This window comes from Maniola jurtina, chromosome 24, assembly GCF_905333055.1.
Source record: "Maniola jurtina chromosome 24, ilManJurt1.1, whole genome shotgun sequence".
Classification (NCBI taxonomy): Eukaryota; Metazoa; Arthropoda; class Insecta; order Lepidoptera; family Nymphalidae; genus Maniola; species Maniola jurtina.
In genome coordinates this window covers 6,345,405-6,361,685 of record NC_060052.1, presented here as the reverse complement: position 1 = coordinate 6,361,685, position 16,281 = coordinate 6,345,405, and the positions used below count along the sequence as shown (strand labels likewise).

General features: G+C 35.8%; 2 protein-coding genes across 2 annotated transcripts in view; both read right to left on the bottom strand.

Annotated features, from left to right (window-relative positions):
* The window catches only part of LOC123877804 (facilitated trehalose transporter Tret1-like), a 28,748-nt gene extending 23,373 nt beyond the window's left edge, over positions 1–5,375 (bottom strand). The window contains exons 1-5 of the mRNA XM_045924712.1: positions 5,210–5,375; positions 3,490–3,645; positions 2,695–2,893; positions 1,796–1,986; positions 799–1,181 (exon numbers count right to left, since the gene is read on the bottom strand). Coding sequence (XP_045780668.1) covers positions 799–1,181; positions 1,796–1,986; positions 2,695–2,893; positions 3,490–3,645; positions 5,210–5,270 — 990 coding nt within the window. The 5' untranslated portion in view covers positions 5,271–5,375. The remainder of the gene's footprint in view (positions 1–798; positions 1,182–1,795; positions 1,987–2,694; positions 2,894–3,489; positions 3,646–5,209) is intronic.
* A 1,369-nt stretch (positions 5,376–6,744) lies between these two features.
* Positions 6,745–16,281, bottom strand: part of LOC123877526 — a 42,593-nt gene continuing 33,056 nt past the window's right edge. Inside the window, exons 17-22 of the mRNA XM_045924329.1 lie at positions 11,567–11,722; positions 10,263–10,461; positions 9,405–9,595; positions 8,211–8,593; positions 7,629–7,740; positions 6,745–7,013 (exon numbers count right to left, since the gene is read on the bottom strand). Coding sequence (XP_045780285.1) covers positions 6,745–7,013; positions 7,629–7,740; positions 8,211–8,593; positions 9,405–9,595; positions 10,263–10,461; positions 11,567–11,722 — 1,310 coding nt within the window. The remainder of the gene's footprint in view (positions 7,014–7,628; positions 7,741–8,210; positions 8,594–9,404; positions 9,596–10,262; positions 10,462–11,566; positions 11,723–16,281) is intronic.

Below are 16,281 nucleotides of genomic sequence, written 5' to 3'. Positions count from 1 at the left end.
AAATCTCACTAATATTATAAAGGCGAAAGTTTGTGTGTGTGTGTGTGTGTGTGTGTGTGTATGTTTGTAACTCCTTCACGCAAAAACTACCGGACGGATTTGGCTGAAATTCGGAATGGAGATAGATAATATCCTGGATTAGCACATAGGCTACTTTTTATCCCGGAAAACCAAAGAGTTCCCACGGGATTTCGAAAAACCTAAATCCACGCGGACGAAGTCGCGGGCGTCAGCTAGTTAATTATATCTATTTGAACTCTACTTTTGTCTTGTTTTGTGTTCTAATTGTGTATATCTTGTATTCTAATCTTATTATAATAGTGCCCCTTCCGCTGTGAGGAACAAGGTCCTTGTATTTTGCCTATTGTCCTTTAGCCTGTGTATTTATCGTTGATAGTATTTCTAATCTGTGATACAAGCTAAACTCTTGTAATAAAAATTACTAGCCGATTCCCGCGACTTCGCCCGCGTGGATTTAGGTTTTTTGAAATCCCGTGGGAACTCTTTGATTTTCCGGGATTAAAAGTAGCCTATGTGCTAATCCAGGATATTATCTATCTCCATTCCAAATTTCAGCCAAATCCGTCCAGTAGTTTTTGCGTGAAGGAGTAACAAACATACACACACACACACACACACACACACACACATACAAACTTTCGCCTTTAAAATATTAGTGTAATTTCTTTCTCTATAACACGTCTATCGCAAAATCATAGAGTAATCATTCATCCAATCACAAAATAAATATGATTTGCGAAATATCTTCAATAAACACAAAGAATTAAGAATACTCACCATTCCCAAAGAGCATATACAACTAGAGACAATTAACAAAACTTTCCTCCCGCTCCTTTCGACCATAAAAGGCCCGATAAAACTACCAATCATTTGAAAAGCTGCAATAATCAGCATAGATATATTCGCTTCTATAGTAGATCCAGACATTTTGAAAATTGTCCCAGCAAAAAACACTACAGCCATAACCCCACTGCAGTGTTGAAATACGCTCATAGTAAGAACAATGGATAGTGCTTTTCTATTGCCTTTGAGGCTAAACAGTTCAATCCAGTCTTTTTTGGCAGTATTATTTTTGAATTCTTTTTTTGCTGCCAACATTTTGTATATGTCTTCGCTTCTGCCTAGATCATGTAGCGTTTTTATAACCGCGGCATCTTTACCTGAAACATAAATAGGTTTTGTTATTTTTTTTAGGGTTCCGTACCTCAACAGGAAAAACGGAACCCTTATAGGATTACTTCGTTGTCTGTCTGTCTGTCAAGAAACCTATAGGGTACTTCCCGTTGACCTAGAATCATTAAATTTGGCAGGTAGGTAGGTCTTATAGCACAAGTACAGAAATAAATTTGAAAACCGCAAATTAGTGGTTAGGTACATCATTTAAAAAAAAATCAAACGTGTTTCAATTTTCAAAGTAAGATAACTATACCAAGTTGGGTATCATATGAGAGGGCTTTACTTGTATATTCTAAAACAGATTTTTATTTATTTTTATGTACAATAGTTTTTGATTTATCGTGCAAAATGTTGGAAAAATACCCGAGTACGGAACCCTATGTGCGCGAGTCTGACTCGCACTTGGCCGGTTTTTTTTTAATTTGCATCTTCAGTCGCATCTGTAAGTTCAGTTGCATCATTAAAACATTTCTGATTGAAAAAGCCAAATTAAACGACTACTTTGACGAAATCCTAATGTAACTTTTCAAGTTTTTGTGTGCAATGGTAAATTATACCTACTTATTTTAACCAACCACAAGTTCAATAGTTTACTTACCTTCTAAAATATGAAATAATGGAGATTCTGGTATCAAAAGGGTAGTCAGTGTAAAAGCCATGCAGCATGCTAGACCAACATAATTTGTCCCGGAATATGAAAAAAAATAGCTCGCGGTATACAGAATTACGGCACCGATTGTGTGAAATATTCCCAATATTGTTAGAAGGGTGCCTCTGATGTTTGTAGATCTGAGGAAAGACACTTCAAATATTAAAAAAATCAAAAGAAAAGTAAAACCCACTTCAAAAACCTAAAAAGTAAAAAATAATTTTTGTTTCTACACGTGTAATGTATGTATGAAGTCGGGCGAGCTTCAACACTTGGATTTCTAGTTTCTTTTATTATGCTCGCTCGACTATTTCGGTTTTACATGTCGGTTTTATTATTCTTTTGAAATTTTTTGTTTCACAATTTTTAGTGGCCCACTGTATTATAATATGCTATGCCCAGTTAAAACGCTACTGTTTACTAAGCTATTACACTGATCGCGAGCAATTTGCTCCATTAAGGAGTTCTGTTCTCCATCTCCGAGGATATTCATCAGATCTTCACCAAATTTATATGGGACCACCTGCAATGTATACCCTTTCAAACAAAAAAAAATCGGTCCAGGCATCTTTGAGTAATCGAGGAACATACATTAAAAAAATCCGACGAATTGAGAACTTCCCCTTTTTTTAAGTCGGTTAAAAATTTAATTTTAATTAAGTTATGGGAGAGGCAATTGAATAATAAATAAGGGATGTGTAGTGGTTTAGGTGCTACGGTGGAACACACTGAATATGGATACATATATACATAGTTACATAGATAGACTGCTAAAATCATACTTTTGGCTTTCATTCATTTAATCATTTGGCTTTGCCGTAGTCGGGTAAAAATAACACCATACTAACGCAATTTCTCCAATATAGACCAGGTTCATCACTGCAACGATACTAGCTCCAATACCACACAAAACTCTGGTACATAACAACATCGCCAGATTTGTACTTAATGCCAGAATTAAAAACGATACAGCGGTTATAACCCCGCCAGAAAACAGACACGGCTTCCGCCCTTTGATGTTTGATAGCCATCCAGCTATGTATGGACCTGAAAATGACAGACAAGTAAAATATGAAAAATTATTTTCCAAATTGCTCCTTTCCTATTCCTAAAGTAGCTTTGGGTTGCGTGCTTCAAAAGGAAAAACGAAACCCTTATAGGATAACTTTGTTGTCTGTCTTTCTGGAAACCTTTTTTAAAATGTGCTTCAATTTTCAAAGTAAGATAAGTATACCGAGTGAGTATCATATGAAAGGGATTTTCCTGTACATTCTATATCAGATTTTTATTTATTTTCATGACGGAACCCTCGGCGTGCGAGTATGACTCATACTTGGCTGGTTTTTTTTTATAAAAAATCCAAAAACGTTGAATTTTGTGGTTACATCACAAAAAAGATGAAAATTTTAAAACAAATAATAATAATTAGTATTTTCAATTTTCAAGGTAAGATAATTATACAAAGTATATATCATATGGAAAGGCTTTACCTGTACATTGTATATCAGATTTTAATTTATTTTTATGCGTAAAATTTTTGATTTATCGTGCAAAATGTCGGGGGAAATATCCGAGTACGGAGCCCTCGGCGCGCGAGTCTGACTCGCACTTGGTCGGTTTTTTTTACTTAACAAAAAAAATACCTGCTATACATCCCACATATAATATAGAAGCAACCAAAGAAAACTGCGCCTCTGTTGGTAGTTCACTTAGTGGTGATTGATCACTGTCTTGCAATTTAGGTAAAATCACTCCAGACCATGCCACCGAAAAGCCTACCACTAGCTGTCCTAGGTACACTGAAAATAGAATACACATATGCATAAAGTGTTAATTAGCCCTTGTCTTCGTTTTCACCTCGTGGTAAGTGATGATGCAGTTAAGGTGGAAGCGAGATAACTTAGAAGGGATATTAAACCTAGATGCTCCTCATCAGTTCCCACACGGCATCGCATGGGAACGCTAAATCACTTGGCGGCACGACTTTGCTGGTAGGATGGTAACTAGCCACGGCAGAAGCCTCTCACCAGACCAGACCGAGACAATTTAGAAATTGAAAATTCCCAAATTGCTGGGAATCGAACCCGGGACTTCCACTCACAAGACCACAGCGCTGACTACTGCGTCAGCGTATTAGTTGATTGTGCTGGTTAAACAATGTTACCAAGTCGGTAGCTGGATGGGTGACCAACTGGAAGTCCGAATTAACCCTTCTAGTTTCCTATGTCCCGATTATAAGGGTTCCGTACCCGAAGGGTGCCAACGGGACCTTGTTACTAAGCTTCCGCTTTCCGTCCATCCGTTCGTTCGTCCGTCCGTCCGACTGTATGTCAGCGGGCTGTATCTCGTGAACCGTAAGAGAGTTGACATGTCCATAGACTGTGTACTTCTATTGCCGCTATAATAACAATTAATAATTGGTAGAGTGGTCCAATATGCTTACACCTTTATAATAATGACCTTTAACGCTGAAGATCATCTGAGATTAAAACTGGTTTTAAAATGATAAGAAATCTATGACGTTAATTTCATTGTTTGTTTTTGAAATCTTATAATAATGAACCAATAATGCACTCTTTAATCCCTCGCTCTCGTAGTCTGGTGGGTTGGCAATCCAACACGATCGGAGAGAGATCAGGTGCAGGACCAACGGCTTTACGTATTATCCTCCGTATTACGTATATTACGCGAGGTGTAATACCTTTAACTTGCAGGAAATCCAAAAAGTTTTTTTTTTGAGATAAATATCGATTTCCTAATGTTTTGTTTTGTATCTACTACCTACATCTACTAAGATCCTAACGATCGTTGATCGTTGTTTTTTTAAGTTTTCGCCCCGTAGATTTAGGTTTTTAAAAATCCCGTGGGACCATCACAATTTCTTAGAGCAACAGGATTCAGAAGTTGGAATCCAAGTTTTTTAGGGACAATGTCGCAAAGTTTCTCTATCGATTAAAAAAATTACGCAAATCGGTCCAGAAATCGGTGCACATAGCTAGAACACACAACTCCTCCTTTTTGAAAGCCAGGAATTTAGCGTGTTACTACCTGAGCTTACTTAGGATTTACCTTGTAAATGTTTATGAAACACTAGCTGACGCCCGCGACTTCATCCGCGTGGATTTAGGTTTTTCGAAATCCCGTGGGAACTCTTTGATTTTCCGCGATAAAAATTAGTCTATGTGCTAATCCAGGATATTATCTATCTCCATTCCGAATTTCAGCCAAATCTGTCCAGTGGTTTTTGTGTGAAGGAGTAACAAACATATACACACACACACACATAGGAACAAACTTTCGCCTTTATAATATTAGTGTGATATATAATATATATAGTGTGAAAAAGATTTTAAAGATACTTACTACATGTTGCTATTAACACTTGCCGCGTCCTTCCATTTATTTGTATTAAATTAAGCTTCATATTATTTACACTTTAATAAGTCACATTTAATTAAGTCCAAATAGTACGAGTACCTATGTCCCACAAAACACTGGCACTATTTAATTATCTCGTATAAACATTATTACTGGATAAAGCACTATTAACTCATATCTAGTGGTAATCATTATTACAACAGTAGTAATAATCCTGTTATCTATAACTAAAGATTAAGTCTAAGGTTCTTTATGCACTGCATCTATATAAGAATATTCGATCCGAAACAGCGGTAGTGGTAGTAGATTCCATTAAAAACCGGCCAGGTGCGAATCGAGTCTCGTCTTATAGGGCTCTGAACGTAACATTATGAACAACCTAATATTTCGGGTGTATTACATATTTCATTTCCAAGCTAGAACTTCGCAGAAAAACGTAAAATAAAAACCAATAAAAACCAGCTTACGTACAAACGACTTTATGAATTTTGTTTAAATGAAATACAGTGAATAATAAACCAAAATTTTAACTTCCCATCATAGTATTCCTAACTAGTTTAGTTTTTAGAGTAGATCCCGTCACAAAAATGGTTTAAAACTAACAATTTTGACGGCCCTCCATTTAATAAATATATTCGTTCTCTATACTATATGTACTCAATAAATTCTAGACAATGATACGGCTCACATACTAGGGAAAGAAAAAATATTTTTTCGCCTCCTTAAATTGCATGGAGGGGATGCCCCCTGAAAAATAAGTTATAATTAAATCACTAATTCAATATCGGTTTTAGGTCAGCGTTCTACGCCAAATGCCTAAGTTTGTACCTCTTTTTGTCTATGAGCTAGTCGGGATCAGGAACACGCAAACAGACAGACAGACAGACAGAAGAGGCTCCATTTTACCCTTTACGTACGATTTACGAAACCCAAAAAAAACCAGTTACATATCGAACCGGTTAAGTACCGTTTTGCAACTCACACACGAAGGTTTTGGTATAATTTTATCGTACAAGGTGACATAAAAATGTACCTACTTTTTTATTTTTTTTATTTGTATGTTCAATTGGTGACCTTTGGATTTGGATTGGAGTTATCATCTTTGCTTTTAGGGTTCCGTATCCAAGGGTAAAATCGGAGCCCTATTAATGTCACTCTTCTGTCTGTCTCTCTCTCTCTCTGCGTGTCACGGGTCTCTAGCTCGTAGACGATTTGAGTTACAAACCCAAAATTTTGGCGAAATTTTAGGGTTTTCTCTCACGATGTCTAGCTTGGAAATGAGATATTTATATACCTAGCGCTAAAATATATGGTTAGACGTAAGTCTAAAACAAAATTTTAACAGTGCTGTTTCTATTGCCACTATAACAACAAATAATAAAAATTTCATATTGGCCGCCATACTTTCATAGACTTATGATACGGATTATGGAACTCTACGGGTTTTTTTGGGTAGTCATGTAAAATTAAACCAACACTAGCACTGTAAAAATGTTTAAAACACATTTAATCACAATAACCTATTTATTTAATAGCTCTTGGATCTCTAACAAACTTTTTCCTTTCGTCTCAGGGATGAAGAATAGTGTGAAAATAAATGCGCAAGCGCAAACAAGCGAAAAGAACCAAAACGCAAAATGCCCGCCAACACTTTCTAGAAGCATCCCGAAGACTGTGTTCACGGTGAACCCAAAAACCCATGATATGCTCATGGTAAGGGTAGATCCTTTACTTCTGACTTTCGGCGTAAACATTTCACCGATGATCGTGTTTGGGATAATGCCGTAACCTAGAAATAAAACAATACAAAGTTAAACAACACTTAAACCCAACTACTACCCGCTAACTGCCGATAGATAGCAATAGATATATAGTAGGTATAAAACTATTCCAACTTTCGGTGTATTTTTAACCCCCGACCCAAAAAGAGGGGTGTTATAAGTTTGACGTGTGTATCTGCGTATCTGTGTATCTGTCTGTGGCATCGTAGCTCCTAAACTAGTAAACCGATTTTAATTTAGTTTTTTTGTTTGAAAGGTGGCTTAATCGAGAGTATTCTTAGCTATAATCCAAGGAAATCGGTTCAGCCGTTTGAAAGTTATCAGCTCTTTTTTAGTAATTGTAACCTTCACTTGTTATAAATTTTTAATTTACACTTGTTTCATATAAAATGTAGCCTATGTCACCCGGACCATAATAACGAATCGATTGATACCTCATTCATCAAAATCGGCTCAGTAGTTTAGCTACGGTGGAACACACGTAAATACAAACCTACATAGACTGCTAAAATCATAACACTTCCTTTTGGCTTTGCCGTAGTCGGGTAAAAAACTGCATTCATAATATGGAAAGCGCGAGGCATCGTGCTAGGGTTACTTCTCTTAAAATTCAAATAACTTACCGAAATTATATCCGATGAAGTAAATAATTAAAATCACAAGTGGCAACCACTTGAGTTTATTAATTATAGAGTTTTCTACATAATTCAAATAAAAATATAATCCAAGAATGAACTGAAAGTAGAAAATAAAGCAAATGATAACTTTACTGTTGAAACATTAAATCTAGTAGATTATTTTACGAAAATGACACTTATAAAGCTTACTTTAGTTGTAAAAGTTCAATTGAATAAGAATATTTTGAATTGAATTTTGAAAAAAGAAGTATCATATTGAAAATGCTATTAATTGAGGAACAAAACATAAAATATTGTGTTGAATGTATCAAACAATGTGATCCCTATTACTAAAAAGCAAAAACTAAGAACAAAAAAGGAGTTAGTAATCCCCAAAATCTATTTAATTATATCAATGAATTAATATATTTTTTTTTTCAACACAAAAATCAGTACAGAGAAAGCAACAAAAAGCAAAATTTATTTATTAGCAAAATAAATTAACGATTAAGTCCACTTTTTAGATCCACTTTAAAAAAAGTAGAAATTAAATTTTAATTTTTTAATTAATTTTTTAGATCCACTTACCATACTAATACAACAAGTAGCGCAAGATATCAACAAAATCCTTTTCCTTCCAGCCCTTTCGATAAAGAAAGGTGTTATAATACTTCCCACTAATTGGAATCCTACTATTATTACCATAGATATATTCGATTTTATCGATGATCCAGCCATTTCAAAGATGGACGCAGAAAAGTTAATAACAGCTAAAAGTCCACTGCAGTTTTGTAATATATTTATAATCACTGTTATGAGAAAAGCTTTTCTGTTACTTCGTATACTGAAGAGTTCTTTCCAATCTTGTTTATCGGTTGTCTCTATAAACTCCTTATTGGCTGATTCTAATTTAGTTACGTCTTCCAATCTACCTAAATCTTGTAAAACATCTATTGCTTTATCTTCATTGCCTGGAAATAAAATTATTGAATTAAAATTAACCAATACTGTGACGTTTTTTATCAATCTTTACTCTTACACTAGGACGCGTTTATGTCCAAAAACGATGCCCAAAAATATCACCCTTAACAGGGCTCTCTCCGTCACTCCTTTCATACAATCGTAGTTCCAATTTCATTTGAATATTAAGCAACCAAAGTCCATGAAATTTTGCAGACATATTCTAGAAACTAATATCTGTGTCTGTGGCGTTTTAGATTTTGCTAAAATATGTAGTTTTAAAATTACAGGAGCTCAAAGATTTGTATGAAATTTTTTAAGACCGCGTAACTTTAAAACCGAATATTTTAACAGAAATCTGGAAAACCACAGACATAGATATTAGTTTCTAGAATATGTCTGCAAAATTTCATGGACTTTGGTTGCTTAATATTCAAATGAAATTGGAACTACGATTGCATGAAACGAGTGACGGAGAGACCCCTCTTAACGAACTGTTCATAAAATTTAAGCAGTGAACTAAGCAAAACTAGATAAAAATTGACTGTTTCTACTTTACTCTGTTTATTTCAAATGTAGCTTTATCCAAAAAGTTCTTTTATTAACCCTAAGTAAGTCCCATCCAAAAACTACTACTACTAATATTACTACTAATATAACTACGAATACTAGAGTATTAAGTGTGATTGAAATCAAGAGCAAGTACAATATAACATTTAAAGACGGTAATATTTCCTATTCAAGAGAGTTCTTGGTGCTGACTATACATGCAGACGAATGACAATGTACAGGAAGCCAAATGTAACAAACAAATGAACAAACCTTTGATTATATAAAAAGTAGGAGATTCTGGTAACAATACTGCACCCAATGTAAATACGATTGATAATGCCAAACCAACAGAAGTTGTTAGGAAGTATGATAAGAGTGGTCCTATAGAAAACAGCAATATTGAGCCTACTGTCATAAATATACCAATGGCGGTCAAAAGTATACCCCTGATGTTTGTAGATCTGTAAATAAAAATTGAGTTTAGTAAAGATACAACTTGCAAGTCAATATTTTTTTTTTTTTTTTATTGAAAATATTACAATAAAACTTAAAGCTAGCCTTATCTAATTACTATACAAATCATGCCCGCGTGGAATAATAATATAGTCAATAAGTTAATCTTATGTTGAATAGTTTTGTTGTGGCAGGGCTGTATAGATCGAGAAAACAATAAAAAATCTGCTAGGACAGTTGAATCTGGACCATTTGTTTTTTTTTTTTTTTTTTTGAGAGTACTTTTTAAAAAATACCACAACAGATGAAGCCTAATACTCGGGTATTTTTTTTGACATTTTGAAAGATAAATCAAAAACTATTATGCATAAACATAAATAAAAATCTGTTTTAAAATGTTCAGGTATTAAAGCCCAGTTATCTTACTTTGAAAATTAAAATTAAATTAAATTAAAACTATAGGTTTTCTTGACAGACACGACGGACGGACGGACGGACAGACAGACAGACAACAAAGTGATCCTATAAGGATTCCGTTTTTCCTTTTGAGGTATGGTTACCCTAAAAGCTTTGACTTAAAAGTTTTTTTAAAGAGACTATTGAAAAATTGAAAAAATGTTTTACTAATTCACAGCTCATTATGGGACCAGCTACATATGAATCAGCATAACTTACGCAATTTCACCAATATAAACCACATTCATAACGCCAACTATGCCTCCAGCAAAACCTAATAACAGTCTTGCGCAATACAGCATTGCTAAATTCCTCGCTGCTGCCAAAATGGCGGATCCAATGACCAATAGAATACCCCCTGCTATTATACAAGGCTTCCTTCCAATGGTGTTTGATAACCACCCACTGGCATATGGACCTGTAATTTTACAATATATTAAACCATCGTCAAGAAATCTTTACTATTCTACTTATTTTTAGGTAAGTTATTGACTTATTGTTATATTTTTTGGAATCTAGAATCTAGATGCCCAGATGCCCAGCGACAGAAAAATTTGCGACTGAGGTCCAAAGTACTTAGAAAATATTTAAAACCTCAATTTTTCCCTCGATTAATCATCATCATCAGATCAACCTCTCAGAATGAGAAGGATTTTGGCTAAGTCTACTACGCTGGCTGAATATGGGTTGATAGACAATAGTAGAAAATATTTTAAAAACCTCGATTCTAATTTAATACCAATGTATTATCCCCAAAAATTCTTAGTCCGCTTTTAGTACTATATCTACCTTTTACGTAATTAGACACAATTTTACAAAATAAAGATTTGATTTTATTTAGAAAAGATACTGACAATCAGAAAGTGTACAATTGTACGCAATTTGAATAAAATATGATTAATTGACTTTTTGACTTTTTTTTTGAAACCCGATGCACATAGAAAGCTGTGCGTTGTCTGTCAGTCAGTCAGTGTTAGATTTTATTAAGAACCTACGTATATATAAGAAAGTAATAAGTAATAAACTAAAAAAAAATTCAAAAGAAAAATAAAACCGACTTCAAAAACCAAAAACACTAAAAAGTAGAAAATAATTTTTGTTTAGCTACACATGTAATGTACCTAGGTATGAAGTCGAGCGAGCATATTAAAACAAAATTAGAAATCCAAGAGTGAAGCTCGAAGTATTTTTTATTTCACAATTTTTAGTGGCCCCACTGTACTATAATATGCTATGCCCAGTTAAAACCCTACTGTTTACTAAGCTATTACACTGATCGCGAGCAATTTGCTCTTATCCATTGAGGAGTTCTGTTCTCCATCTCCGAAGATATTCATCAGATCTTCACCAAATTTATATGGGACCACCTGCATAGTATACCCTTTCAAACAAAAAAAAAATTTCCAAATCGGTCCAGGGGTCTTTGAGTAATCGGGGAACATACATAAAAAAAAAAAAAAAAAGATCCCGACGAATTGAGAACCTCCTCCTTTTTTGGAAGTCGGTTAAAAACTATTGCTAACCTGGTATAGATCCTAGCATTGTCATAGTAGCGACCAAAGATAATTCTGTTTCAGTCAATTTGTATGGAACTGGCGATTGGTATGGATCTCGTAGTTTGGGAAGTATGGTGCCAGGCCAGGCCCCATAGAATCCAACTATCATCTGTCCCAGATACACTGAAATACAAGACTCTTTCATTACCCTACTGCGGCAAAGCCAAAAGGAAGGGTTATGATTTTAGCAGTCTATGTATGTATGTATGTAATATGTATGTAGGTTTGTATCCATATTCTGTGTGTTCCACCGTAGCGCCTAAACTACTGGGCCGATTTTGATGAATGAGGTGTCAATCGATTCGTCGTTAAGGTCTGGGTGACATAGGCTACATTTTATACGAAAAAAATTGACTTAACGGATGTTACATGAAAAAAAGTGGGGGTCTCCAATTTTTTTTTTGTTATTGTGTCGAGTGGGATGTCAAATGAAGGAGGAGAAAATTCTGAGTTCATAAATGTAAACGTACTACAACATTAAAATAGGTATACCAAGCGACAGAAAAACAATTTTACTGTAATATTTCAGCGTTTATTGCCGATCGCAGTCGGGTTTAGTTTTCAACTTTATCTTGTTTTATACACGACCTCCTTGGCGCAGTTGCAAGAGCTGTGGTTTTATTAGTGGGAGGTCCCAGGTTCGATTCCCAACAGTGTTTTGGAATTTCATAATTTTTAAATCTCTGGTCTGGTCCGGTGGGAGGCTTCGGCCGTGTCTAGTTACCACTCTACCGGCAAGGCCGTGCCGCCAAGCGATTAAGCGTTCCGTCACGATGTCTTGTAGAAAGTAGAAACCAAATGGGTGTGGGTTTAATAAAAACTGCCCTACCCATACCAGTTTAGCCCAGTGACATTGCAGTCAAGGGAAGCCTACTTTAATACCCTAACATTTTATTTCATAAGAACTTTTTAAATTCTCCATTTTATTATTTAAACTATTGTCTTAAAATCTGTTTTTTACATCTTGCATTTTTTCGCTATTGAGGTGAAAAGTTGATTTTCGCTAGTGAGGTGTATCACACGATAGAAAAGTTTTTGTTTCTTGTGCCTTTGAATCTCTCGCTACACTCAAGAACTTAGAATCTTGAGTTAAATTAAGTACCTATTATGGAAGTTAATTGAGTATTAAGGAATCCTTCGCCCGCTCGGGGTTCAAACTAGGCACTCGCAACTGCAATGAACTTTGCCATTTTGTTGAACAATTGACTATTGTTTAAAAATAAATAGAAATAATTACTTACAGATAGACGAAATCAATACTTGTCTTTTAACTCCAGTAATTTGTAATAGCATACTTATTGTTTAAAGTTTTTTTTTAATTTACCCAGGAACTTCCACTCGAAATAGCATAGATCTCACATTAATTAGTTGAAATATAACATTAAAACCAAAATGCAGCGAACAAAATGCAGTAAAAAACGCAAAAGGAAAATTGTTTGCACTTGCAACCAAACTAAACATTATTCAAAAGATTAATATGCTAGGGATGCGACTCAAGGTTGTTACTCGATATCGATAAAAATCGGCCAAGGGCGAGTCGGACAGGAAGGATTCTTTCCCATTGTACAAGAAATAACATTTTTTTCATGGCGGCCATTTGTAAATTTTTATTATTTGTTGTTATAGCGGTAAAAGAAATACACATTCTGTGAAAATTTCAACTCTCTACCTATTGCGATTACGGACGGACGGACGGACAGCGGAGGCTTAGTAATAGGAACGAGTACAGAACCCTAAAAATTTACCGTCAGTAAAGCCTTATTGACATTGACACTTCTCTTTATATATTTAAGTTTTCCTTAGTTTACATAAAAGGTAAACAAGTAGGCCTTTACGCGCCCATACGATCTTTTTACCGCGAACTGACAATGAATAAATACGGGTCTAACTCTAGAGCAGGCGTGTTATGGATATCCGCATCCGCAAATGCGGAACATACGCATTCATTCAGACATCTGCATCCGCATCAATTTGTGAAGCTTAACGGATGCGAATTCATATCTGCAACAAATGACGACTTGTAAAGGAATGGACGGGGTCAGAGTGGCGTGATCCTCGCGCGTTTTTTAGTGGAGCTAACCATTTTGTGGAGCTAACCATTTAGTGGAGCTAACCGTTCAGTAGTGCTAACCATTTACTGGAGCTAACAATTTAGGGAAGCTAATCATTTAGTGGAGCTAACCATTTAGTGGAGCTAACCGTTCAGTGTAGCTAACCATTAACTGGAGCTAACAATTTAGGGAAGCTAATCATTTAGTGGAGCTAACCATTTTGTGGAGCTAACCGTTCAGTGGAGCTAACCATTTACTGGAGCTAACAATTTAGGGAAGCTAATCATTTAGTGGAGCTAACCATTTAGTGGAGCTAACCGTTCAGTGTAGCTAACCATTAACTGGAGCTAACAATTTAGGGAAGCTAATCATTTAGTGGAGCTAACCATTTTGTGGAGCTAACCGTTTGGTGGAGCTAACCATTTATTAGAGCTAACAATTTAGGGAAGCTAATCATTTAGTGGAGCTAACCATTTAGTGGAGCTAACCGTTCAGTGTAGCTAACCATTAACTGGAGCTAACAATTTAGGGGAGTTAATCATTTAGTGGAGCTAACCATTTAGTGGAGCTAACCATTTAGTGGAGCTAACCGTTCAGTGTAGCTAACCATTAACTGGAGCTAACAATTTAGGGAAGGTAATCATTTAGTGGAGCTAACCATTTTGTGGAGCTAACCGTTTGGTGGAGCTAACCATTTACTGGAGCTAACAATTTAGGGAAGCTAATCATTTAGTGGAGCTAACCATTTTGTGGAGCTAACCGTTTGGTGGAGCTAACCATTTACTGGAGCTAACAATTTAGGGAAGCTAATCATTTAGTGGAGCTAACCATTTAGTGGAGCTAACCGTTCAGTGTAGCTAACCATTAACTGGAGCTAACAATTTAGGGAAGTTAATCATTTAGCGGAGCTAACCATTTTGTGGAGCTAACCGTTTGGTGGAGCTAACCATTTACTGGAGCTAACAATTTAGGGAAGCTAATCATTTAGTGGAGCTAACCATTTAGTGGAGCTAACCGTTCAGTGGAGCTAACCATTTACTGGAGCTAACAATTTAGGGAAGCTAATCATTTAGTGGAGCTAACCATTTAGTGGAGCTAACCATTTAGTGGAGCTAACCGTTCAGTGGAGCTAACCATTAACTGGAGCTAACAATTTAGCTTCATTGACTCCACTAATTAAGTAAATCGTAAAAAAACCTAAATTAACGCGCATGAAGTCGCGGGTATCATTAAGACCTATTTATATGAATAAGATAATATTCATCTCATAATCTTATCTCGGCATCATTTCAAACAAACGTGTTTAAGAAATCTACAGCTTAGATTACCTACTATATTTATTTTTATGTTTCACTGCCGTATGACATAATTTAAAATGATATCGATAAAATGAGAGAAAAACTTATTTTCGATAATCGATATAGATGGCGCAAACCATGCAAACCAACCATTTTTGTTTTCCTCGTAGGTACTTACCAATATTAAAAATGCTTTTAAAAAAAAAAAAAAAAAAGAAAAGGAAAGAAAGAAAGAAAGTTTTCTTGAGTAAAAACCCTTAAAAACTGGCCAAGTGCGAGTCAGACTCGTGCATCGGGGTTCCGTACTCGGGTAATTTTCCCGACATTTCGCGCGATAAATCAAAAACTATTATGCATAAAAATAAATAAAAATAAATAAAAATCTGTTTCAGAATATACAGGTAAAGCCCTTTCATATGATACCCCACTTGGTATAATTATCTTATTTTGAAAATTGAAACACACTTCCTTTACTTGTGCTATACCTGCCTACCTGCCTTTTATGATTGTAGGTCAACGGGAAGTGCCCTATAGGTTTTCTTGACAGACACGACGCGACGGACGGACGGACGGACCGACAGACAGACAACAAAGTGATCCTATAAGGGTTCCGTTTTTCCTTTTGAGGTACGGATCCCTAAAAATCACCATCATCATCATTATCAACCGATAGACGTCCACTGGGACTTCGTCGGTGTTGGTGTTAGCTGGCGGGCGTGCTCTGCCTTTTTTGCAGTGTTTTTTTTTGTTAATACTGACTGGAAGCGCTCTAAAGGGGTGCCGTGCGTAATATGTCGGCGAGCGCCGGCACAGACGGGGTTCATACTTGTATAGTTTAAATAACTTGTTACAAATAACTACAAACTTGACATTGGCCAATCTTTGTAAAGCCAGACGAGAGAGAGAGAAAAAAAAGAGACGTCCACTGGTCCATTGCTGGACATAAGTCTCACTTTCAGCAGCTCGCCTCTTTGATGTCGTCTGCCCACCTACTTAGTGGGAGGTCTACCAACTGTGCTTTCTGGTACCAGGTCACCATTCTAACACCTTGAGAACTTTATATTGATACAGCCATCTACTACATTATGCTATTCGAAAAGAGTAACTGGTAAGGAGGAGGACCGTGTTTGGTGGCGCGCTCTTGGAGAGGCCTATGTCCAGCAGTGGACGCTTACAGGCTGATGGAATGGAATGAAAAAAACTGGTAAGTCTCTTATCGGCTCTTCTCAGTAGAATTTTCTTTCTGAACCAGTGGCAGAGTCATCAGTTGACTCCCGTATGATTTTTTTTTTTTAATTTTCATTAGCTACATAGGTATGTGCATTAAAACCTA